General features: G+C 44.5%; 1 protein-coding gene across 1 annotated transcript; it reads left to right on the forward strand.

Annotated features, from left to right (window-relative positions):
- The first annotated feature begins 14,008 nt into the window (after positions 1-14,008).
- Positions 14,009-25,959, forward strand: LOC117645451 (heterogeneous nuclear ribonucleoprotein A1-like). Its single transcript, XM_034385657.1, has 9 exons — positions 14,009-14,147; positions 16,235-16,433; positions 18,059-18,129; positions 18,258-18,333; positions 18,693-18,824; positions 18,934-18,985; positions 21,040-21,158; positions 22,275-22,397; positions 25,774-25,959. The coding sequence occupies exons 2-9, from the start codon at positions 16,281-16,283 to the stop codon at positions 25,957-25,959; spliced, it is 912 nt and encodes a 303-aa protein (XP_034241548.1). The 5' UTR covers positions 14,009-14,147; positions 16,235-16,280.
- Positions 25,960-26,036: the final 77 nt, after the last annotated feature.

Genomic DNA, 26,036 nt, shown 5'->3' on the forward strand with positions numbered 1-26,036 from the left:
GAATATCAAATATTTTACCTCTCAGTCCATATTTACTCAATATGGACAGGAGTGTGTCATGATCCACACAATCAAATGCTTTACTTAAATCCAAGAAGACAGCTAGTGTTTTCTTATTTTTTCCTTTTGCTTCATAGATATTTTTCATTAAATAGGTAATTGCATCTGTTGTAGATTTCTTTTTTGATATCCAAACTGGTTATTAGGGTCAGGGCGGGGAATAACTGGACAGGGGAAGAACTGGACACCCCACATTTTACTTCAAATGCCGTATGTACTGGCCTGACAACTGTCATGTAATGAACCGCTGATGCCACGGAACAACTTTTGATAGTTGTTATTCCTGTGCCTACGGTATTTTAAGTTAAATATGGGGTGTCCAGTTCTTCCCCTGTCTAGTTCTTCCCCGCCCTGACCCTAGCTATAACTTTATGTTTCCTAATGAAACTTACTATCCTTGTCAAAAGCATTTTCTCAAATACTTTAGAGAAGGGCGAGTTTAGAGCTACAGGCCCAAAATTTTTTGGATCATAATCACGATCTTTCTTATAAAGTGGTATCACTACAGTGCTCTTCAGACCTGTAGGGAATTTTCCTTGTTCTATCATTAAATTAAAGATATGCATTAACAGCTGTGCTACCTCATCCCTGCATGCTTTCAGAACATGATTGGATACTCCATCCTGACCCACCGATCTCTTGTTTGATTGTTCTGCAATGGTTTTCAGTACCTCATTTATGGTTGGAGGTGTTAACAGTATTATTTTTTCTATCTGATCTAAATTTCCATTATTAAATATTTCTGATTTCAATCTATTCTATATTTTAACCGGTACATCTCTATAGTGTTGATTAAAAATGTTGGCAATGGCTTTCGGTTGATCGCAAAGTTTCCCTTGTACCTCTAGAGACAAATTTTTGATTCTACTTACTCGGTTTGTTTTGTTTTCTTTGATAATGTTCCAAGTCTCCTTGGTTACATTTTGAGCTTTTTTAATCCTATTAGCAAAATATTGTTTTATTGTTAATTCATTTGATTTTTTAAGTAGCTGAGTGCATTTTTTAATTTCTTATCGACAGCGACGACTGGATAGTTGAAATCAGAGTGCACGAGACGATGGGAAATGCTGTGCCGATCATAATTCCATAGGGAGATGAGAGAAATAGGAGTCAGTTAAAGAGAAAAGAAGCCCAGCAGAACGGCGTCTGTTGCGGCACGCTGCGCAGGAAGGATGCGCAGTAGACCACGGTGAGCATTGTAACGGCCTGTAGTTAGTGCGTTGGCCGCTACACTCTAAATGTAGGGTGTCCAGAAACTAGGCGCCTTTGTCGCCTGCTCCACTTTTTAGGGTGCCAAATGTCGCCCAGTTTCTGGGCACCTTTGTCGCCTAGTCTCGGGGTGGGCAAACCATTAAGGAACCTGCCTTCACCCATGGCTCAGCAGCGACTAAGGTGCCAAAGGTGCCCAGACTCTGGGCACCTTAGTCGCCCAGGAACTAGACATCTGTGCATGCTCTACCATGAGAGAGGGCCGGTTACTGCATGATTAGTCCACCCCGAGACTGGGCGACAAAGGTGCCCAGAAACTGGGCGACATTTGGCACCCTAAAAAGTGGGGCAGGCGACAAAGGCGCCCAGTTTCTGGGCACCCCATATTTAGAGTGTAGGCGGCGCTGCTTCACCGCGGTCTACTGCCACCCTGCTGCCGTGCACCATGCACCACTCCAAGACCCACCGGAGGACCGGCGCGGCACGGCATGCACCGCTGCTCACCTGCGGTGCACACTCGTCCCAGCGTAACCTTTCTAAATCACTCCGCCAGTAGCCAGAGAACAGAAAATAGTCCCGAAGGTAATTTTTTAAAACTAGGGTCAGGGCGGGGAAAAACTGGACAGGGGAAGAACTGGACACCCCACATTTTACTTCAAATGCCGTATGTACTGGCCTGACAACTGTCGTGTAATGAACCGCTGATGCCACGGAACAACTTTTGATAGTTGTTATTCCTGTGCCTCCGGTATTTGAAGTTAAATGTGGGGTGTCCAGTTCTTCCACTGTCCAGTTCTACCCCGCCCTGACCCTAATACACAACCCTAGACCGTTGCCATCATAATTAATCGTATAAATAAAACACATTGAAAAATTACGACCAATTTCAGACTTGATCATTAAACGTTCCGGGTTTTGCATTTCCGCGGGCAGACGACGTGCCGCACAGTAAGGGGAAAACGGAAAAAGTCGCACGAAATTATTCTCTTCACCAAATTTTGTGTATAGTGTATTTAGGGGTCGCTGAATTCATTTCTGACGAGATTTGAACGTGAAAGGCACCAGGCGGAGCCAGGTGCGTGAAGGGGGGTAAAACGAACCTTATTGCTGAATTCTCGCAAAACTTTGGATTTGAGGGTTTCATTGGTAGTAAAAATCATTTCTGAGGAGATAAAAAGACAAAAGATATACCCAGGAGACGACCAAACGCGCCTCTTGTGCCGCCTATTGATACTGGCTGCACCCAAGGCCTGCGTAACGATGCATATGTCTTGGCGTAACAGCATGACCACGGAAGTTGTTAGTATCACTATCGGTGGCAGCCCAAAACGATGTCTGGTGTGGCACAGTGTCTGGCAGAGCTGGCTGGAGTAGCCAGCGTGCATAGCGCCTCTGCCGTCCTCTCCCGAGGGCGCGGTGCGGCGAGACGAGGTCGCAAGTTTGACGTCGATTTGAAGGAAAAGGGCATCGAACGGCATCGCCGGACGAAATGGACATGAAAGTGGGGTCACCATACTATCTCACCACGGTGCCCGACCGGTTCGCAAATGTTCGCAACTCGACTTATCCCTCGTCAAAAAAGTAGCAGACGACGATTTTCGCAAACATTTGAAGACCCGCAGTTTCCACACTTTTCGTTTGAAACCAATTCCAATTAATGGACTGGACTGCTTGATTTTTTCCTTTCCAAAAACATATAAAACATGTTATTTTGCTCTGCAACAGCGATAGGAGTAGCCTTTCTTACGCGACCCCCGCCAAATGTATCATTTTCTCGCGAAATTGCTCTACTTTGAGGTCTCTAAACGGCAAGTAGTAGGTATTTGAGGTCCAAAAATGTTCGCAACTATATAGAATGGTCCTTTCTGAGTTCAAAAACGTCGGTCCCATCCCTCTGGGAAAAAAACGGCGAAATCGGACTTACGTGCGACTTTTTCCGGTTTCGCCCCACTGTGTGCCGGTCCGAGCCCTTCAAAACAACGGTCTCTCGGAACCTCTTTTCGCACTTCATTGAGTGACTGGAAGAGATTCCATAAAAGGAGCTTGCATAGGTCTAAGCCCCACACTATTTTATATGCCCAGCTCGCGCACTCTTAACACCTTACGAAATAATTTGAGCATACGTATAACAAACTAAAATACTTTGTTATACGTAGAAATAGTTCGTAAATTACAAAGTATTTTCTTTGTAAACTTACGTATGCTCAAAATACTTTGTTACACAAACTACTTTTCTTTGTAAGGCCCAAAATAGTTTGTAAGGTTTTCTCAGTGCGTTCATTTTGTGGAATTCTGGCTTATTCTTTTAGTATTTTGGTTTAAATGCACCAGGTTGGCTTCTCCTCTGAACCGTGCTCCAAACTTTCTCCATTAGGTTTGAGCAACTGGAAGAGATTCAATAATAACTTATTTCAGTCAAAGGCCCACACATTTTTGTCTGCCCCGTTCACCTTCTTTTTTTGAAATTTGTCTCATTCTTTAGATGTTTTGGTCTGTGTGAGAGAGGTCGGCTTCTCCTCTGGACCGAGCTCCAAACTTTCTGCATTAGGTTTGAGCAACTGGAAGAGATTCGATAATAATAACTTATTTCAGTCATAGGCCCACACATTTTGGCTGCCCCGTTCGCCCTCATTTTGAGAATCAATCTTTATTTTGCGAGAAACATCGAATAATCTGTGCCAATGTGGGGATAAAACGGCCAAGGGACTACTTTCGGAAAGGTTACGCTGGGACGAGTATAGACGCGGCCAGCGGCGCCAGGGGCGGGCCGGGGGGAGGGGGGACCCGCGATTCCGTCCCACCAGGGGCGGGGGAGGGGGCCACCCGCGACTCTGGCCCACCACGGCCCGGGCCAGACTTGGGTTGCCTTAGGTTTGACCCGCTGAGGACAGCCCCGCTTAGGTTGAATTAGGTTACACCCGCGATTCTAGCCTACCCGCGATAGTGGACTACCCAGGCCTTACCCGCGATTCGGGACTACCTACACTGTCAGAAAACTCCGTAAAAATACGGAAATTTAACGGAGACTGTCCATTTTTTTTAACGGAGACCTCCATTTTTTTAATTATGGATTTTCTCCGTAAAAATATGGAAGTTATGTATATAAATGAAATAAAAGCCTTACTTATCAAAAAGAACAGACTAATTCACGTTATCGATGGGTTGGGTGACCAATTGATTAGGTGTTCCAAGAGTACGCCTTCCCTAAAGCGACCTCGCCTTTGGGTTTCCGTCCATTTATCCGATCCTAATGGCATGTGGTCAAGTGGATCTTCAAACAGTTTTGGAGAATATCACTTTCGTCTAAAAGGACACTGTTTGCATTAACATCGAAGGTGGAAGGAGGAAAGTGCAAAAATGCGGTTCATCTCCGTAAAAATACGGAAAAACTCCGTACAAATATGGAAAATCTCCGTAAAAATATGGAAAATTTACGGAGCCTCCATTCCCAAAATTAGAGTAACTTTCTCCGTAAATTTACGGACTTTTTTTCTGACAGTGTATACTACTACACGAGGCCTCCATACACAGGTGTGACGCCCTGCCATGTGACAGCCACATCGTTCGGATACAAAATTCGAGTTGGATAGGGAGGATCACAGTTTAACCACACCTTACGCTACAAACAAACGAAAGAGAAACATCCGACCGGATCCGGTTTTGTGCTTCTTTACTTCTTCTTTTTCAACCTGCGTAATGGCCTAAGTAGTAAATAAGCGGATATCTGACGGGTTGGCAAAGTGGAGGGGGGTAACCCATCGCACCTAATTTTTGGTGATCGGTATCTCGTATGAGTCTACCCTAAGTGAACCTAAGCAGGTCTGAGCAGGTCCTCATCTTGAATGAGTCTAACCTAAGGCAACCTAAGTCTGGCCCGGCCGTGTTGGGGCAGAGTCGCGGGTTGCACCCCTCCCGGACCCGCCCCAGGCCCGCCCCTGGCGCCGCGGCGCCGCGCGTCACGGCGTGTCGCGAGGCCGCGGCGTGAGCCCTGCCTCCTGGTTCTGCCCTGGCGTGGACGCCTCTAACCCAAGGCAGCCTAAGGCCGGGGCGCTCCTGCACCCCTCCTGGACCTGCCGCCCTAGGCCCGCCCCTGGCGCCGCAGCGCTGCGCGTCGCGGCGTGTCGCGAGGCCGCGGCACGAGCCGCGGAGTGAACTGCCACCCCTCCCGGACCCCCGCCCCAGGCCCGCCCCTGGCGCCGCGAAGCCGCGGCCTGTGCCGCGGTTCACTCCGCGGGGACGCGATCCGAGGCGCCACCCTGGCGCCGCAGCGCTGTGCGTGCCCGCGAGGAGCGAGAGCCCCCGCCAGTGCGCAAGATCAAACACGCCATGGCCTGGATCGGTCTAAACTTGCAGTGGCGTGGGAGCGAGCGCGGTACATGCGCAGGTCTTGTCATTGGAAGAAAATTCAGAATTATAACCAATCAGAGGTCTAGCCGGTCCGGTGCCGCGTCCTCCCCCCAACCCCCGGCGCGCAGGCTCAAGCTTGCCTCGCCTGCAGACTGCAGTGGCGTGGGAAGCTGTGCTGTCGCCGCGCGCCGCCACCCTTGTCTCCGGTCATTGGTGCAAAATAGGATATTTTAGCCAATCAGGACGATCGGGGGTTCCGGGCGGGCGGGGCCGGTGGTGTGCTGAGAGCGCACTGCACTCGCGATAAACATACACTGCAGGAAATAACCACAACAAAAGTACACAAATTTCTGGCAAATTTTTTATCAGGTTTTTGTTGTACTTTCAAAGTACAACAATTGTTGTACAAAGTACAATGGAACCGGCATGACGAGTGCTGGGCAGTCCCGGCCTCGTTGTGGTTTGTACAATTCTCGTTGTACTTTCTACAATCCCTGTTGTACTTTTATTGTACAGTTTTTGTTGTACATTTGTTGTACTATTCACACTTTTTCTTGCAGTGTACGGCACTGACTCTACACACAGCTGCAAGGAAACCAATAAATTGGTTACTGCATGACAACATAACGCCGTCGAGGTTAGGCGCGACCCACAAGAGTCGGCCGGCTCGCACAGCGGGTACAAACAAACACTTGCACTTTCACTGTACTCACCAAATAGAGGTCCTGGGACACGGAGCAGTCCAGGGTGTCGCCTGATACACTGTAAAAATTAATGTCCGGAATAAACGACGGATCCTTCGGCAAAAAAATTGCCAACCGTTCCTTCGTTAATTTACGAAGCTCTTCGTATATTCACAAACACCTTCGTTAATTTTTTGAACGATCTCTGTCGATTTTACAATCACAATGGAAATTTACGAAGCACCTTCGTATATCTACAAAGATCCTTCGTAAATTTACAGGGAACCTTCGTTAATAAACAATGAACCTTCGTTAATATACAGAGAACCTTCGTAATTTTACGTCTGGAATTAACGACGGATCCTTCGGCAAAAAAATTTCCAACAGTTCCTTCGTTTATTTACGAAGGTCCGCCGTAGATTTACGAAGACCCGTCGTAGATTAACGAAGACCGTCGTAAATTTACGAAGCCCTTCGTAAATTTACAACAGATTCTGTACATTTACGATTTTTCTTCGTAAATTTTCTAAGAACCTTCGTAAATTAACGACGAACTTCCGTTGATTTACAAAAGTTCCTGTAGGAAAGAAACATTTACAGTGCACTTTTGGACATTCCCAAAAACCTTCGTAAAATATTCCGTTGTAAATTCACAACATTATTTTTACAGTGTACGTTGAGGATATCCACCTCCTCCTGCTCGTCGGTGGCGGTGATGACGACGCGCGACATATTTCAGAGAGATAGAAACAACAACACACACGAACGGAGGCGAGGCTGGAGACGAAGTGAGCGGCCGGCGGGGGCGCGCCTCCCTTTATTCTTCCGAGGTGTGCTGCCGCCGCGCGCACAGACACACAATCACACACAGAAACATACGACCCCTTAATTTTGAAAAACACAAACATACAGAAAATGAATTTTGAGACACACACTACAACACACACACACAAACACATCCACACAAAAATCACAGAAGAATCACAGAAAGGGAAAAAAAATTAAAATCAAAACACGCCAGCAGAGGGTGGGGGCTTGGGGCCCCGAGGACACCATTTCCTCACGCATGGGTCGGAAATGTCTTGCTTCACCCAAACCCTGTTGGAGTAGGGGCGACGGCCACGCCCACTCCTTCGGGCACCCCTCCAAACAGGGTGATCAGCGGGATTCTGCAACAACGTAGACACAAGAACTCAGTACACAGTCAGAAAGATAGGAACGACTAAGACTACACTGGTAGCCAACGAATGTGACATCACATTCGTTTGAACGTGAAAACAGCGATGAAGTTTGAACGTGACAAACAGAGAAAATTCATACTCAAACGAATGTGACACACCGCACCGCTCTGTCACATTACTTCGGGTGTGACACGAAGTCAGCAGGCAAACTGTCACATTAAACGAATGTGACACTTGGTACCCATTGACATACATCGTGTCAATCCAAACGAATGTGACACCCATATGCTGTCACGTTCGTTTGAATGTGACATGCCCGAATTGTCACATTCAATGAACGTGACACGCCATAACCTGACACTTATGGCGTGTCCGGGCGTGTCACGTTCGTTTGAATGTGACAATTAGGGCATGTCACATTCAAACGAACGTGACAGCATATGGGTGTCACATTCGTTTGGATGTGACACGATGTATGTCAATGGGTACCATGTGTCACATTCGTTTTAATGTGACAGTTTGCCTGCTGATTTCGTGTCACACCCGAAGTATGTGACAAAGCGGTGCGGCGTGTCACATTCATTTGAGTATGAATTTTCTCTGTTTGTCACGTTAATCTGACATCGTAGTTTTCACGTTCAAACGAATGTGATGTCACATTCGTTGGCTACCAGTGTAGCAGATAAAATACTTACAAGGCGAAGGCGCCATGGCGGCAAGTACACATTTGGCATGGATTCGTCCCCTTGCTGCTGCTGATTGCTTCGCTTCAAATTAATCACTTCACGGAGGTCATGGCATGAGGGGGGCCCCATGTCAAGCCCCAGCGGGTCCCTAGATGGCGGAGGAACGGGATATCTTGGCGGAGAGGCAGGTGCGGCGGCGGACACGCGGGCAGCGGCAGGGGTCGCAGGGGCAGCTGCGGCGACCAGTACAGGGGAGGCCGGCAACTCCCCCTCCTCCAGACTGGAGCTGCTGTCGTCATCACTGCTCTCACTGCTGGAGTCCTGAGAACAAACAAACCAATTCTGTCAGCCACTGCACGAAAAAGTGTGGATAGTACAACAAAAGTACAACAGATACTGTACAATAAAAGTACAACAGGGATTGTAGAAAGTACAACGAGAATAGTACAAACCACAACGAGCCCTGGACTGCACAGCACTCCTCATGCCGGTTCCATTGTACTTTGTACAACAATTGTTGTACTTGAAAAGTACTCTAAATTCCTGATAAAAAATTTGCCAGAAATTTGTGTACTTTTGTTGTGGTTATTGCCTGCAGTGGACACACACCTACATGACGAAACCCGAGGGGGTATTCACTGCTGTAATAGTCTGTTCACCTTGGCCGTAATAATGCCTGTAATAATGGGTAATAACGCGTAATAATGTGTAATAATGTAAAATAATGTGTAATAATGTAAAATAATGTGTAATAATGTGCAATAACGTGTAATAACACGTAATAATGCGTAATGTACGCATTTTGTACTGAAATTTTGGCACATATTGGCTACAAAATGAAAGTGGTCTTAATTCGCTACTCTGTGCAGCAATATTTTCTACCCTTCCGGTGGTCCCGCCATCCTTTCTGTCTTCCCCCGTCTTCCCCTACCCTTCCCTACCCCTTCCCCCCACTCCCCGATGTTCATGTTGGCGGGAAACGGCACGGTGGAGTGGCTGATTTCATGAGGCTGCGCACACTTGGATCAGAGCAAGAAAGGTTGCCAAGAATATTTGCCGCTGCGGGAAAGCTCCGAAAAAAAAAAAAAAAAAACTTCTCAAGGAAACAAAGAGAAAGCTCATAGAAAAGCTGAGTGAGGGGTTTACTATCCGTACGCAGCTTTTTCATTGAAACTCACTGTTCTTGGTTACACCCTTACAACAAATATGAAACAAAATTTAGAATAAAATAAATTTTGGTTAAAATTCCTCTGCTGATTATTGGACAAAATAGTAAAATCATGCTCTCCTGAAAATCTTTAGAAATCCTATCGGTAAGGTGGGGTATTGGAAAAAAAATCCATCGGAATCTCTCTGCCCATTCAAACAAACTTAAAATTTTAGTAGCATGTAAGTAACAGCATTCTGTAATATGAAAAACTACAGTTGAATGGCGAACACGGGAGGGGGGCAAGGTGGTGCTGGGCTTCCCTTTCGGTCAAAAACGACCGTAATAATGACTGTAATAATCCTGTAATAATGTGTAATAATGTAAAATAATGCAAAATAATGTGTAATAATGTAAAATAATGTGTAATAACGCGTAATAATTGTAATAAGCGTAATAGCGACTACTCTGTGCGCCAGTTTTCGAAGTGAATACCCCCTCGACGAAACCACTGACGAGACCAGGACAGACAAGCAAAGAGATAGACTTACAGTGCAGGAGCAGCTGCTGCATGTGCATCCGGAGTTGCAGCTGGGCAGGGGCGAAGGGGGTGAAATATGGACAGTCACGTCCCTTAGCGGCAGCCTCGGCTGAAGCCAATGGGGCGGCGGTGGAGGAAGGGATGCTGAAGGTGGGGGTGCGTTCTCCTTGTCAGGATCCTGAAACATAACAGAGAAAAAGGGGTAAGTGACCAAGTTCACACATTTCGCCATAACATGTCATGACTAGCAGTTTTGATGAAAGACAAAAGTGCTGTTCATTGACACACTATCAGGCAAAAGACAGAGAGGTGAGAAAAAAATGAAGGGCATAGTGTACTTACTTCCGCGGCCTCCTCGACGGGGGTGCCGGGGCGGTGCGGCAGCGGCGGCGGCAAGGCTGGCCCCTCCACGATAACAATTTCTGGCTCCCAGGGCTCCCTGGCGTTGTCATCAGGCTGAAACCATTAAGGGTACAGAGAGATTAGTTTCTTGTCAAAACACGAAAGAAAATCGCGTACCGATACCGTTCGTTCGCAGTGAATCGGCATTGGTAAGCAAGATCAAGGTGAACGCTTCAAACAGTATTCACATTTTTTAGCACAGAAAATGGAATGCGCTTTGAAGCGTACATCTCGCTACCCACCATAGCGGCATGTCGTAGGAGCTTCCATGCTAAATCTCATCGCTGTAGCTCAAAAACGACGCCCTAGAGGCCTGCAACCGTTTGCAATTTCATGTTCCGAGAAAAACGCGATCAAAGTTGAGGAAACTGGGCTTTTCCCCTATGCATGTTTGCGGCCCACAACCTCTTAAAACTGCAATTTTTTGAATTTCGGAATGCGGGTTTCACCATTCGACGCAGAAAAGAATGGTCTATAATATGAACTAATAAAAAAAGTTGCAATTTTTGATCATTTTGGAGTGATGTCCCCCCCTTAACTATGAAAAATGGAACAACATTGTTCGTGCATTGAAACAAAACCGAACCAAAACTCCGGCACGGCATTCTCATTTGAATTCACAACAGCTGCGGCGTTCATTAAAGCTGAGGAATGATTACTTACACGCATTGGCCTCTTCTTCATTGGATTTTTCGCCAGGGGATCGCCTTTCCTCCGGCCGGCCATCGTTGCGTGGACCAGAACTCTGGCGCAGTCTCAGTCTCAAAGTGACACCCCCCCCCCTTCTCAGTACATCTAGAGACCTAGAGACTGACGGAGAAGCGCGGGCGCCGATAAGCGCACCAACAGTTTCTCATACTCCTCGCGCGCGGCCGGAGAGCTGTTTCATATTCCAGACACAATGGCGGCGCACGCACTTAACGGCTAGAGAAGGTTTTTCGGTCACAGCTTCCAAACCGTTCTAGATAGAGGGGTATAGTAAGCGAGCCGATTGTAGGTCTCTGTACAAGCTACAATCGGCTCGCTTACTGTACCACTCTAACTTGAACGGTTTTCGAGCTGTGGCCGAAAAACTGTTCCGGTTGTCTGCTGCGCTCCGCCTCGCCCCACCTTACCGCACCGCTCTCCGCTCCGCTCCCTGTCCCCTCCCCGCTCCCCTCTGGGCCGGCCCAGACAAAATGGCCGCCAGCGCGCGACGGCGCCCGCGCTTCTCCGTCAGCCTCTAGGTCTCTAAGTACATCAAGCCGCCTTTCAGTTAGCCGTCTGTTCCGCGGAGCGACTGACACGCTTTCAGTTATTCGGATTTCAACAGCTCATATCTTTTTGAGTGAATTAGCATTGTACATACAAATTGTCGATTCAAAAAGTCCTTATTTTAATCTATCCGAAAGTATTAAAATGTCATATGTTGAGTAAAAGAAGTCAGATAGCCGTTTGTCTGCAGCGGGTCCTAGAAGATAGCCGTTTGCCTGCAGGGTTCTGGAAGGTAGCCGTTTGTCTGCAGTGCTCTAGGAGATACCCGTTTGTCTGCAATGCTTTCGGAGATAGCCGCTTGTTCCGAGGAGGTGTCGCACTGATCAATGGGGTCATGTGGACTTTGGATGAGTCGACCTTATTTTCCAATGAAATCTAGACCGTATACGGGGTGACGTTGAGTAATAACCATTTTTTCATGCACATTTTGGTCAAACAATTTGCACGGTGAAAACGGAACCTGGTTCTCCCAGGAAGCCAATGGTGAAGGCATAGGCGGTTTCCAGGGAGTTCCTGGGAAAACCAGGAACCGTTTTTACCGTGTTGTGTATTGATGTAAAGCATCCTAAAGCATAATCACAAGGAAAAAACTCAATTTGGAGATAAGAAGAATTATTCCCTTCCTTCGCTTCCAGGATCAAATATAAAATTCAAACGAACCGAGATGCGCCATATCAAGCAAGGTTGAATCAACAATATTTGTCACTCTTATAATTGGTCTTTGAGCACCTCCTGCTCCTCCACACAATGGGCGCCCTGGGAAGGCCCCATCTGGGATGAAGGAGGCAATTCTCTTGGTTTCTCCGACACGTGCACACTAAACTTCTTACGGATCCATCCTATCTGTATTACGGACATTTTTGTGCAATTGCAATTACGGATAGATTTTGCTTGTAATACACTGTAAAAATAATGTTGTGAATTTACAACGGAATATTTTACGAAGGTTTTTGGGAATGTCCAAAAGTGCACTGTAAATGTTTCTTTCCTACAGGAACTTTTGTAAATCAACGGAAGTTCGTCGTTAATTTACGAAGGTTCTTAGAAAATTTACGAAGAAAAATCGTAAATGTACAGAATCTGTTGTAAATTTACGAAGGGCTTCGTAAATTTACGACGGGCTTCGTTAATCTACGACGGGTCTTCGTAAATCTACGGCGGACCTTCGTAAATAAACGAAGGAACTGTTGGAAATTTTTTTGACGAAGGATCCGTCGTTAATAGACTATTCTAGTCGTGGCTGAGTGAAGAACAAGAAGAATCACAAAAGTGTACTTTTTTGCACTTTTACTTCAAATGCTTAAGTCCCCTTGCTTGGTAGAAGTCAATTCAAATATTTTCTAGTAAATGCAACATATTTCATCAAATATATTCACTTTAAATGCCCTAAATAGCGTCTTTTGTGATTCTTCTTGTTCTTCACTCAGCCACGACTAGAATAGTCTATTCCAGACGTAAAATTACGAAGGTTCTCTGTATTTTAACGAAGGTTCTTTGTTTATTGGCTGAGCGATAGCGAAGCCTGTTACTCCAGTGGGGTTGGAAAGTTTTTCATGTCTGTCTGTCTGTCTGTCTGTGTGTGTGTGTGTCTGTGTGTCCGCACTACTCCTCCTAAACGGCTCGGCCGATTCTGCTGAGATTTTGCAGGGTCATTGGTCATATCCTTGGCTCGCCACACACCAAAATTCAGCTTTCTATCTCAATCCATTCGGTCATATTAGCCAAAAAACACTTTAAAAACGGCAGGAAAAAGACAACTTTTTTGGAACTTTCAACTTTTTGTCAAGTTCAATGTCGTTTTAAATGTTTTTGAGGCTGCTGATGACGAAAATAGAACCCATTCAGACCTCCGACCGAAAGTTTAGCCCCATTAGTGAAGATTTTGATGACCAAATGCTCTTTCTGAGGGGATCACGCTAATTTCCACGGTCTTCCAAGGAAGGCAGCCTGCCGAAGGCAGGTTAGCGCCGCAGGCCAAGGTAGGTGTTTACGCCAGGCGTGGATTGTCGAAACTGGCGCAGCATCGCGAAGCCTGTTACGACAAGACACAGTCTGGCGTACACCTACCTTGTTAACGAAGGTTCCCTGTAAATTTACGAAGGATCTTTGTAGATATACGAAGGTGCTTCGTAAATTTCCATTGTGATTGTAAACTCGACAGAGATCGTTCAAAAAATTAACGAAGGTGTTTGTGAATATACGAAGAGCTTCGTAAATTAACGAAGGAACGGTTGGCAATTTTTTTGCCGAAGGATCCGTCGTTTATTCCGGACATTAATTTTTACAGTGTACGGACGAAATCATCCGTATTACAAAGAGTTTTACGTCCGTACCATACGGATATTTTCGTCTGTGTGTTACGGACGTAAAACTCTTTGTAATACGGATGATTTCGTCCGTATTACAAGCAAAATCTATCCGTAATTGCAATTGCACAAAAATGTCCGTAATACAGAGAGGATGTATCCGTAAGAAGTTTAGTGTGTGATATCCTAGTGTACAGCATTCCGTGGGCGTGTTTGCCGTTATTGGACGTTTTTGAGTCACGCTCACTGAATTCAAATGTTCCCGCTTGCGAGCTGTAGATGATGAAGTAAAAATATAAGTAAAATTATAAGTTACGTAAATAACGACAAGGTAGGTGTACGCCAGATAGTGGCTTCTGGCTTGTCGTAACAGGCTTTGCGATGCTGTGTCAGTTCCGACAATCCACGCCTGGCGTTGACACCTACCTTGGCCTGCGGCGCTGGCCTGCCTTCGGCAGACTCTCGCCACACACTGCCCCACAAAAAGACCTGATCGCACATCAAAGCAGCATTCGCTTCCAACTTTTATGCTGGGGGGCTCGGCCCCCCACATCCCCCTTTCATGTACGCGGCGTCGAGGTTGGTTTGCTGGTCAAACTGTATTCCATTTTTGGTTCGACTCTCCTAAAATTCTGGCTAACTTTTCTCCCATTAGGCCTCAAACCTTGGAGATTTCATTTTCAGCACCTTCCGAAACATATGAAATGATGGAAAACTAAACACGACAAAATATGTCAGTTAATTTTTTTTTGCTGTTTTCACTCACCTGGTTGGCTACCTGCCCGAGCTGGTGGCCCGAGCACTGCTAGCGGCAACGATCCGGCCGGTCAAGCGGACGGAGCCGTGCCGTGGCGCTGGGGCGCTCCCGGGTCCCTTTTTTCCGGAAAGTCCCCGTCGGTGCCCGGCCTGCACTGACGAAAGACGAGGGGTAGGGGGAGCAAGCGCACGCACCTACCTCGGGATAGAGATTATTTCGGGTGGCGCACAGTGGTTCAGAAACGGAAAAAGCTGTGCAAAAGTCCTTTTTTCAACTTTGCGATTAGCCGAAAACGACTTTGCAATGGGTAAGAGGGATGTCAGGAGGGCCCAAAGCCGAGTTTGTTTTGCCCTGGTACCCCACGCACTCGCCAGGACAAGCGTGCCCGTTTCCGCTTCGGCGCTACGCGCGCGAAGCGAGTGGAGCGGCCGAAGTGTTCCGCTCTTTTGGCGGCCGCTCCTTGACGAACATGACAGGCTGGTTAAAATCTAAACATGCAGCAAGGTAGTCCAAACTCTCCTCTTTTCAACGGTGCCTTCAGATTTGCGCTCACTCATTCCGTTCCGTGTTAAATCTCTTTCTTTTGTGTGAATGCAAATCACGGTTTTTTTGACCACTTTTGGAAAAGATTTGCCTGTAACTTGTGTGGAACCTGTCGGAACCTGGAGATCTTGGGCTCATATTAAAGCTTATCATGTCAGCTTTCGAGCGCACTGCGCCGTTTTTGCATATACCTGCATATCCGGCCTCAAAACGGGCCGATGAAATGGATTATACTGACTGATGTCTCTTTTGATAATATCTTAAACCTTTTCCAAAATAATGAAACACAAGGTGATGCACAAATACAAGCTACTTTTGTATGAAAGGGGCACGTCTACGATTTGAAATAACATCGGAAATGAATTCAGTGACCCCAGAAACGTATGAGCAAAGTGTAAACACAGCTTTTAAAACTGAAATTGAAACTAAGTGACGCTAGTAATTAAACGTTACGTCTGTGGTCCAAAGTAACGTCACGAATAGATTCAGCGACCCCGAAAACGTACAAGTACAGTACACATACAGCACCCCCCCCCCCCAAAAAAAAAAATAAATAAATAAATAAAAAATAAAAAGTAACGCTAGTGAATAAGCGTTACGTCAATGGTTCAAAACAACGCCAGAAATGAATTCAGCTACCCCAAAAACCCCTGGGGTGAAGTTTTCATACCAATATCTTAAACGGCCTGCCAACAATCTCTTTTGCACAGCTTTTTCCGTTTCTGAACCACTGTGTGGCGGCTCGGTGCGACGCGGCAGTGGCTCGTCTCCTCAGTCTCAGTATCGCCCAAACAGTGCACGGATCACGTCGCGTTTGAGCTTCGGGGCACGCGAATACGAGGAGTTGGTTTTGAAACTAGTTTGCTTACATTTCAACAAAGCTGATCTGTCTCCGGTGCGTGGGTTTTCCTCCATCTTTTGCTCCCCTACCGTTTTATGTGTTTGTCGTGTGTCAGTCGTACGGTCGTAATCGTTAGCGAGTCAAAACAAACGCGGTCGTGCATCAAAGGGCCATAGGGAACTCTGAAGTGACCTAGAGGCTCTGGGTCGAGACCTTAGACAGGCTAGGTCTCTTCTCCGAAGAAGTTATAGCTTTGTTCTCTCTTGTTCTTTTGTAGGTTACGCTGAAGTTCGATCGGTTAGCACTGGCCTGGCTGCGTCATCATGTCCGAGAACGTGTTCGAATGTGACATTTGCTTCAACGATTTCGACCAGGCGGAGCGCACTCCCAAGCTGCTGCCATGCGGCCACACCTTTTGCCTGGCGTGCCTCTTGGCCGTGGTGAGGAGCGACTCGAGCTGCCCGAAGGACCGGAAGGTGAGTGACATCTGGAGTTACTGTCCTAGCACACGCAGGAGAACAACACTCAATAGACCGAATCCACTGTCGCCAATCGGCTCCTTGTCAGGAGAGACTCGCTGAAACTCTTTCTTTTTACGAAAGTGATTTTGCGATTTACACAGTCAACAGTTGGTTCAGGAAGCAAAAGAAAGGGATAACTCCATTTTAGCCATTTTTTTTAGGAGAATCAAAGAACTGTTGGTAGGGAAAACTGAAACTGAAGGAATGTATGTTAGAGATAGTAACAAGTTCAAGAAGCATAAGTTTAATTTTGCGATAAACAACATAGGTGTCCTGTCACTCCGGAGAGGTTTTCTGTTACTTATTACTTTCCGTTAAGGGGAGGGTCTGGTGAAAATCTTGGCGTTTTCCAAATGGATCTCAGTGTCATAATTTGTGTGGAATATAAAATCTTTCTTTGAGAAGACTAAAATTTGACTTTTGTAGGCACCCAGTGGAAGAGTCATTTTGAGCCTATTTTGACTGCATCTTACAAAATCTTCTTGCGCATACTATTTTGTCGCAAAAGGTTGACCTTGACATTTTTCACTTCTTCGATACATTTTCAAAAGATCCTGGCATGCAAAGCTCAAAATTTCCATTATATTGTCAATTGTAAGCTTTTTAAGCTGAAAAGTCTAAAATTTGCCTATTTTGTACATTTTTGGTCAACCATAGTGAAATGCTTGGTTAGAAAGCTTGCGAATAAAAATGTCATTTACATTTTGAGTTGTGCATGGCGGCATCTTTTAAAAATGAATCAACGAAGTGAAAAATGTCAAGGCCAACCTTTTACGATAAAACTGTATACGCACTAAGATTTTTGAAGTTATAGCCTAAATAGGAGGAAAAGGCTCTGCGACTGGGTTCGGGGCACAGAATGTGCCTTCCCAATGAAAAATTTTAATAATTACTTGGTAAGACACCAAATTTTTAATTAATTTTCACAGTGGGACCTATTTAGGAGAAAATAGCATTTTCACCAGAACCTCCCCTTAAAGGAAGAGGCCTGATCTCATTTTGGTTTTTAAGTTGTTGATGGTCCTGTTCCCTAGTCTTCTCACGACAAAGAGAAAAATAACAAATTGTCAGATACTGGCAAGTATGCTTCGGTGTCGATATAAGAAAGCGATGCCCTTGTATGAATATCCCTCAAAATTTGTGTGGCAAAATCTCTCAAGTAAAAGAAAAAACAAGAATCCTGATAAAATAATTTTCTCAGCATGGTGGGCTGAAACTTATGAAGTGGCCACACACTATTTTCATTATGTCATTGAAGTTTCAAGTCAGAATTTTAAGACTGCGAACCTTTTCCTTTGTTGTGGGAAGAATTAGAGAGAAACAACTTAAAGTTTACTCAATCCTACACCACCCAGAAAGTAGTAGGGGTCTCAACTTTAAAAAACAAATTAATCTTATTATAAATTATTTTATCGTCAAAGTGAACTTCCTGTCTCAAATATTTGTAGGGCGTGGAAATTTCACTTTCCAGCATCCTTAAGGAACTAAGGGCTCAAGTTGGCATGTGCAAATGCAGATTCCGCCTTTACAAAATAACATAGTTCTTCCTCAAGGAGTTATCTCAAATTTTCTGTGTGCAGCTGTTCCCGACGCATCCCCTGGAGCTGGAAACCAATTACCAAATTTTCGCGTGGCTTGGAGGTACTAGCCGGTGAGTTGCTCTTTCAGAAATCTCTCATTGCCTGTGTGGACGTTAAATATCTGACTTCGCGTTGTTATCGCTTGTCCATCTCTGAATTCGTCAATTTATTTCCTCTATCTCCTTCAAATCTGTTTCAGCTCGAGGCCCGCCGCCGACGGAAAGAAGCTATTTGTTGCTCGCATACCACCTGAAGCGACGGAGACCGACATTCAGGTAAAGTTCACAAACCTCACTTGGCATTAAGTTAAAACCTGCGAACTTCCGCGCACTAATTTATGTGGAAAGAACGTAGGGTCAGTGCGGGGAAGAAAAGAACAGAGTTAAAACAGAACACCCCATATTTTACTTCAAACATCGTATGCACAGGCATAACAACCATCAAAATTTGTTCCATGGCATCAGCTGTTCATTGCGTGATAGTTGTTGAGCCTGTGCATACGGCATTTTACCTAATTTCTTCCCCTGTCTAGGTTTTTCCCGCACTGACCCTTTGCGTAAAATAGTGCGAGACCACGTTTACAAATTCTTCAAAGGAAATTTTATTCTCTTGACGTACTGTCATTCTGTTTCAGTTATTGTTCACCCAATTCGGCGACGTCAAGGAGACGGTTCTCATCCGCGCGCTGTCCGGAGGGCATTACAAGAAGTACGGCTTTGTAACCTTCCAGAGCGAAGACTCGGCTCAGTTGGCCTTACGGAACCAGGTGAGAGAGTGCACTGTGTCTCCGTTTGCATTTATCGTGTGTTTCGTATATTTCAGTTACGTATTGTTGATACTCGTTTCCCTTTCTTTTCTAAATGACTCGTTTGTAGCCCATATTGCTGGACGGCTCAAGACTCTTCGTGGATGGCGCCAAACCTAAAGGTACTTATGCTGGGCGCGCGGGGTGCAAGCCGTCGTTTCGGTTCCTCCGGACACGTTAGGCGCAAGAGCAAGGGGAAATCACTGAATTTCGGTGGACAAATCTAATGAATTTCAGTTGAATTTCCATGAGTTTCAGTCGAATTTGGATGAATTTTTTACACATTTGATGAATTTTGGTGAACAAATTTGGTTGGAGTTATTTCCTCTTGCGCAAGAGCTCGGACTTAAGCCAAGATTCGTCGAAATTTGCTCCTCTTACACTTTTGGTCAGGTCTCAGTGTCAAGGCTGGTTTATATCACTGAAAACAAAATAATGCTACATCTCACTCTCTGAGGGGTGAGACAGACCTGTCCCACCGAAAATGGGTGATACTAAAATATGTCTTCGGAACTAATAGCCGTACCTAAATGTATCACCGAAAAAAAAGCCCGTACACGTACCGTAAATCCAATGGCTCTAATGGTGATACTCTTAGTACCTGTTTTGGCGATAAAATCAAGTATCACCTACAAGCGGCCTGGCCAAAAAATCTTTCCTTCAAAATGGCGATGCATAATAGTATCGCTAAAATTTGGCGATATGTCCACGAGCTCGCTAACTAAAATGATCCATGATTGGTACCCCGATCCATGCTCGGCACTTCACTGAGAATCCAGACGCTATGAATATAGCGTCATTGGTGCAATGCAAAAGAATTGCACATGAAGTGGAATGCGTCTCCATTCCCATGCATTAGCATAGGGCATTTTCGGGACGGACGCATTGCACGTACACGTAGGTGCGATATGGCTGAGGCATTGCACGCAGTGCATTGCACCATACGTGCTATACTAATAGCGTTTGGAATCTCAGTGTTCACCCTCATTTGAAGGCGATTGATCCCTCTGTTTTCTCTGGCAAACCTATAAACCACAACGAGTATAAAAGAGTCACCATATTTTGGGTGAACAACGTTTTCGTACCGAATTCAGGCATTAAAGGGTGTACCAGTTATCTCAACGCTTTACACTGAACTCTCAGGTGAGAAATTAGGCCACCCTAGGGATCAGAAAAAAATCTCACCTTTGTGTGCTGAGATTCGCAATTCTCACCTATTGAAACGTTGAAAGTCCCCTCTTTAGCGGTGAGAATCGGAATTCATGCCATGAATGTTTTCCCACATCAAACAGGGTGGTAGAACAATTAAGGGGAGGTTCTGGTGAAAATCTTGCTATTTTCAAAATGGATCCTACAGTCATAATTTGTTCGGAATACAAAATTTTTCATTGAGGAGACTAAAATTTGACTTTTGAAGGCACATGCCAGGCTGTAAACCCAGTCGAAGAGTCTTTTTGAGCCTATTTTGGCTGTATCTTAAAAAATCTCCTTGCGCACACTATTTTGTCGTAAAAGGTTGACCTTGACATTTTTCACTTCTTCGACTCATTTTCAAAAGATTCCGGCATGCAGAGCTCAAAACTTCCATTATATTATTAGTTATTAGCTTTTTAAGCTGAAAAGTCCATAAAATTTGTCTATTTTGTACATTTTTGATCAATTTTAGTGAAATGCTTGGTTAGAAAGCTTGCGAATAAAAATGCAATTGACATTTTGAGATGTACATGCCGGCATTTTTAAAAAATGAATCGAAGAAGTGAAAAACGTCTAAGCCAACCTTTTACGACAAAATAGCATGCGCAAGAAGATTAAAGTTATAGCCTAAATGGGAGAAAAAGGCTCTGCGACTGGGTTCAGGGCATAGAATGTGCCTCCCCAATGAAAATTTTTAATTAATTCTTGATAAGACATCAAATTTTTAACAAATTTTCACAGTGGGACCTATGTAGGAGAAAATAGCATTTTCACCAAAACCTCCCCTTAACGACAAAATTTGGTGAGAACTTTGATCCTCACCACAAGACTGAGATATATTCCTCGCTATCGCCCAAGTTTGGATGTAAAACCATTCATGAACCAAATTTGAGTGGTAAAATAATCCTTGTCCTAAATTCGGGTCTTGTTCACGATTTTAAAATTCTCGTACAGCTCGGTTTAATGGAAATTCATGTTACAGGTAACAACTCAGTGGCGCCGAATCAGCAAGGACAGGCGTGGGTTCCTCCTGGCTACCCTTATTCTCACCGAGTTTTCGTGGAATGGATTCCTCGCGGCCTCAAAGACTCCCAACTGATTGTAAGTACTCCCAGCTGTTGGTGTCTACGGAGCGTGGTGGTTCAGTGAGGGGCAGGTGTAGGCCATAACCTTCAATTTGCGAAGTCCTTCTGGTCCTGGTAGTGTGCTTGATTCTCTTTACAATAAATTCACATGAATGCAAGTCGAGTTATCCATGATTGACATTTATTTTAACGGAGTCATTTGGGCTTAAGTTACGTTGTTTCCATTTTCTGCTACATTGACTGCGTACAAGAGGTCTAGTTGAGTCGTATCCTATTCCCTTGAAGATTTTCTCTGTAACTGTTAAGGATACTGTAAAGTGAAACTAGCATGTCCTAGAAATATTTGTCACAGGCATTTTTATCTATTTTTGAATAGAAAAAAGATAGCGTTGGCGGATTTGAAGATATCAGTCGAGAAGAGGCTGTAAACGCTATTTTATCAGGCCAATTTTTATTTTCCTTCAAATTTGTGAGATTTTGAACCATACTGGTCTTTTTTTTTCCAGGAAAACTAAGGCAGATATTAAATAAATAAAAGGTCAACGCTATCTTTTTCCTATTCAAAAATAGATAAAATTGCCAGAATCTGAAGACTGGGTAGCTAATCCTTTGTCGTGAGGAGAATTTGGGAGAAACGACTCAAAGTTCACGTAAACTTTCATAACTCAGAAACTAATATAATAGGAGTTGGGGCCCTGGGGTATGAGTTTATATAATAGAAAGGTACTTTAACCCCTAAATTGAGACATCTGACACAAGTATTTAAAAGATGTCATACAGTCATACAGGCACTTTTTTCACTTTACAATAACCTTAAGAATTGAGTCACTTAATGTGGTGTCATGATGTAATCCATTTTAGAGCACAATAACATAATTAAAAATCAATCTGGAGATAAGTCAAAGCACTCACACTCCGATCGACTCTTTCGTTGTAGGAAGTGCTCGGACATAAAGTCGACGGACCCAACCAGTCACAGGAGTGTAGGGCCCCTGTACTTCTCACCACGCCTGGTTATTCAGCATTTGCTCAGGCTTGAACAACACGTGTCACAGCACGTATGATGACACGTGTTGTGCAAACCTGGCAATTTAGCGCAGCTTCTGAAATAAACTTTCATGCTGTGTCCCAGGCTGCATTCAGCAAGTACGGAGCTGTCGAGGCTGTTCGGTGCGAGAGACGAGCCGCACGCCGAAACCACGCCTTTGTCACGTTCGCCTTGCCGGAGGCAGTGGACAGGGCCTGCCGGGACCAGGTAAGGTCACTCCTGCATTCGTGATGAAGCTTTTGTCTTCGAACTGCTCTTTTCACGGCTGAAACGAAGGAGCTTCTGAAGCTTCAAGGGGGCTCATACATGTTAAAAGCACTTTGTAAATTTTTTTTTTGATTTAGATGGATTAAGATTTAACAATTTCTGTGTCCTTTTAGATAATTGAGTAAGCTTCATTTTGGCTTAAAGGAAAGTGTCTTTGGACAATATTTGGAGATTTAGTCGAAACGTTTAAAATTTTGGTTCTCGTAAGATTTTGTTCGCATACTTGCTCAGATCTGTGGGGAAAAAATCAGGGAGACTCATCCCTAGTAGTGTCATAGAATTGACTACAATGGGCTTTATATCTGCAATAGTTTTCAAGAGAAAAATGAAAACAATTTTTTGTTAAAAAATGTGTTTCAAAAATTGTTAAAAAATGTGTTTCAAAAATTGTTAAAAAATGTGTTTTAAAAATTGTTAAAAAAATTGTTTTTATTTTTTTTTCTTGAAAACTATTGCAGATATAAAGCCCGTTGTAGTCAATTCTATGACACTACTAGGGATGAGTCTCCCTGATTTTTTCCCCTCAGATCTAAGCAAGTATACGAACAAAATCTTACGAGAACCAAAATTTTAAACGTTTCGACTAAATCTCCAAAACATGTCCAAAGTCACTTTCCTTTAAGCCAAAATGAAGCTTACTCAATTATCTAAAAGGTTTTTAACACAGAAATTGTAAAATCTTAATCCGTCTACATCAAAGAAATTTTTTTACAAAGTGCTTTTAACATGTATGAGCCCCCTTAAGTCCCGAAGCACTTTCGTTTGAAGTGTAACATATGCTCAGCTTGAACAAAGGGTGTGCAGGTGCTACGAGGGGGCAACCACGTGCGATGTTTGGGGACACAAGATTTCATAAAACGAGAGGTTTCGTCGGATTTCGCAAGATTTCGTCCAATTTTACGCTGGGCCTAAAATCTGCCAGGTTTTTGCCTTTTTGGGGAAAGATTTCGGATTTCTAGATATTTCTAGGGCTGCAGGTGATACAAGATATCTCGAGTACACTCAGACAAGGTGGTGCCCTGAAACTGACCGACTAAGTCGCCCGCCCCAGTTTTTAGGGCGACTTGAGTCGCCTACTTTCTGGGCGACACAGTCGCCTAGTTTCTGGGCGACACAGTCGCCTAGTTTTAGGGCATCTTGGTCGCAAATACAGAGCTTACTTTACTATGCTGGCCCAAGGCATTGCACACAAGTTTGCCTGCACATGGATAAACTCAATGATTTCACATTTGGGTTGCGTCAGAGATGCCCCGAATCTAGGCGCAATGGGTGCCCCGAATCTGGGCAGCAGTGGTTTACATTAGGTCGGACCAACCCCAAAGGTGCTCAGGTTGAGGGCGCCTTGGGCCAGCATTCATAAGTAAGCTCTGTATTTACGACCAAGATGCCCTAAAACTAGGCGACTGTGTCGCCCAGAAACTAGGCGACTGTGTCGCCCAGAAAGTAGGCGACTCAAGTCGCCCTAAAAACTGGGGCGGGCGACTTAGTCGGTCAGTTTCAGGGCACCACCTTGTCTGAGTGTAGCTGCTCCCTCCAACAAGGCGTGCCGGAGTTTTGTTTCCATATGGACCGAGTCCAAATTCCGCTTCCCTGAGTTTTGTTAATTTAGACCCCTAAAAGAACAAAACTCAGTGGAGCGGAATTTGGACTTGGTCCACATGGAAACAAAACTCCAGTTCGCTTTAATCGCAAGGAAAAGCAATTCCTTCGGCACTGCAAGAAGAAGTGTGAATAGTACAACAAATGTACAGCAAAACCTGTACAATAAAAGTACAACGGGGATTGTAGAAACTACAACGAGAATTGTACAAACCACAACGAGGCCTGGACTGCACAGCACTCGTCATGCCGGTTCCATTGGACTTTGTACAACAATTTGTTGTACTTTGAAAGTACAATAAAAACCTGATAAAAAATTTGCCAGAAATTTGTGTACTTTTGTTGTGGTTTTTTCTTGCAGAGGGTTGGCTTTCTTCCCCAGTTGAGCATAGGCCGTTCGCCTTTGCAAGTCAACCTATAATTGCTATAATTTTTTAGTTTGCCATAAGTGTTTCGGTTTGGGTATCATCCCTGGTGCGTTGTTGCGCAGTATCAGGCTTATGCTCAACTAGAGAAGAAAGCCAACTTAAGCCAAAAAAAATTCTTGTTAAGGGGAGGTTCTGGTGAAAATGCTATTTTCTCCTAAATAGGTCCCACTGTGAAAATTTGTTAAAAATTTGGTGTCTCATCAAGTATTTATTAAAATTTTTCATTGGGGAGGCACATTTTATGCCCTGAACCCAGTCGCAGAGCCATTTTCTCCCATTTAGGCTATAACTTTAAAAATCTTCTTGCGCATACTATTTTGTCGTAAAAGGTTGGCTTAGACGTTTTTCACTTCTTCGATTCATTTTTTAAAAATGCCGGCATGCACACCTCAAAATGTCAATTGCATTTTTGTTCGCAAGCTTTCTAACCAAGCATTTCACTATAATTGATCAAAAATGTACAAAATAGACAAATTTTAGGGACTTTTCAGCTTAAAAAGTTAATAATTAATAATATAATGGAAGTTTTGAGCTATGCATGCCGGAATCTTTTGAAAATGAATCAAAGAAGTGAAACATGTCAAGGTCAACCTTTTACGACAAAATAGTATGTGCAAGAAGATTTTTTAAGATACAGCCAAAATAGGCTCAAAAAGACTCTTCGACTGGGTTTACAGCCTGGCATGTGCCTTCAAAAGTCAAATTTTAGTCTCCTCAATGAAAAATTTTATCTTCTGAACAAATTATGACTGTGGGATCCATTTGGAAAATGGCAAGATTTTCACCAGAACCTCCCCTTAAAAAAGCGAACGGCCTCGGTTACATTTTGTTATTTTGTGTTTTTCAACGAATGTGATGTCATGCTCCTTAAAATTTGCCGTCACGTTTCTTTCAACTCGATACCTTTTTTGGTGTGAACGTGATTCGGCCATTTAATGGGGATGTCAAAATCACTTAAATGTGGATCAACATTGAAAGGAATATAACAGCACATTCAAACGAGCGTGACGGAACCACATTCTACACACTTAATGTTTTTGTACAAATTTTGTACGAGACATCACAGTTTTTTGTGCATACGAACTTTTCGTACAAATTTGTACAAATTTTGTACAATATTGTACTAAAATGGCGAAAATGTGCAGATTTTCGTACGAAAATTGTACGAAAATTTCGTATGCACCAAAAACTGTGATGTGTCTTGTTCAAAATTGTACATAACATTTAGTGTGTAACGAACATGACGCCAAATTCATCGGATAACATTGAACCATTTTTAACCATGGCAGGTGGTGGTGACGTCGACGGGACACCGTCTGCGCTTCCGCCGGCTCCGGGAGTGTGAGCCCCCCTCCAGTGCACGGCGACCAGCCCCGCAGCGGCAGCCCGCCCAGCGACCTCACCACCGCCGCCAGTCTGGACACGGCTCCGAGCGCGTCATCCTCACGCAGCCTGACTGCTGCAGCGTTCAGTGACGGGCCGGCGGGCCGGCTTCTGCATTCGTCACCCTCGCGATTCCTGTTGTCTGTATTCATCATATCAATCAAGAGAT

Source organism: Thrips palmi, unplaced genomic scaffold (genome assembly GCF_012932325.1).
Source record: "Thrips palmi isolate BJ-2018 unplaced genomic scaffold, TpBJ-2018v1 HiC_scaffold_18, whole genome shotgun sequence".
Lineage (NCBI taxonomy): Eukaryota > Metazoa > Arthropoda > Insecta > Thysanoptera > Thripidae > Thrips > Thrips palmi.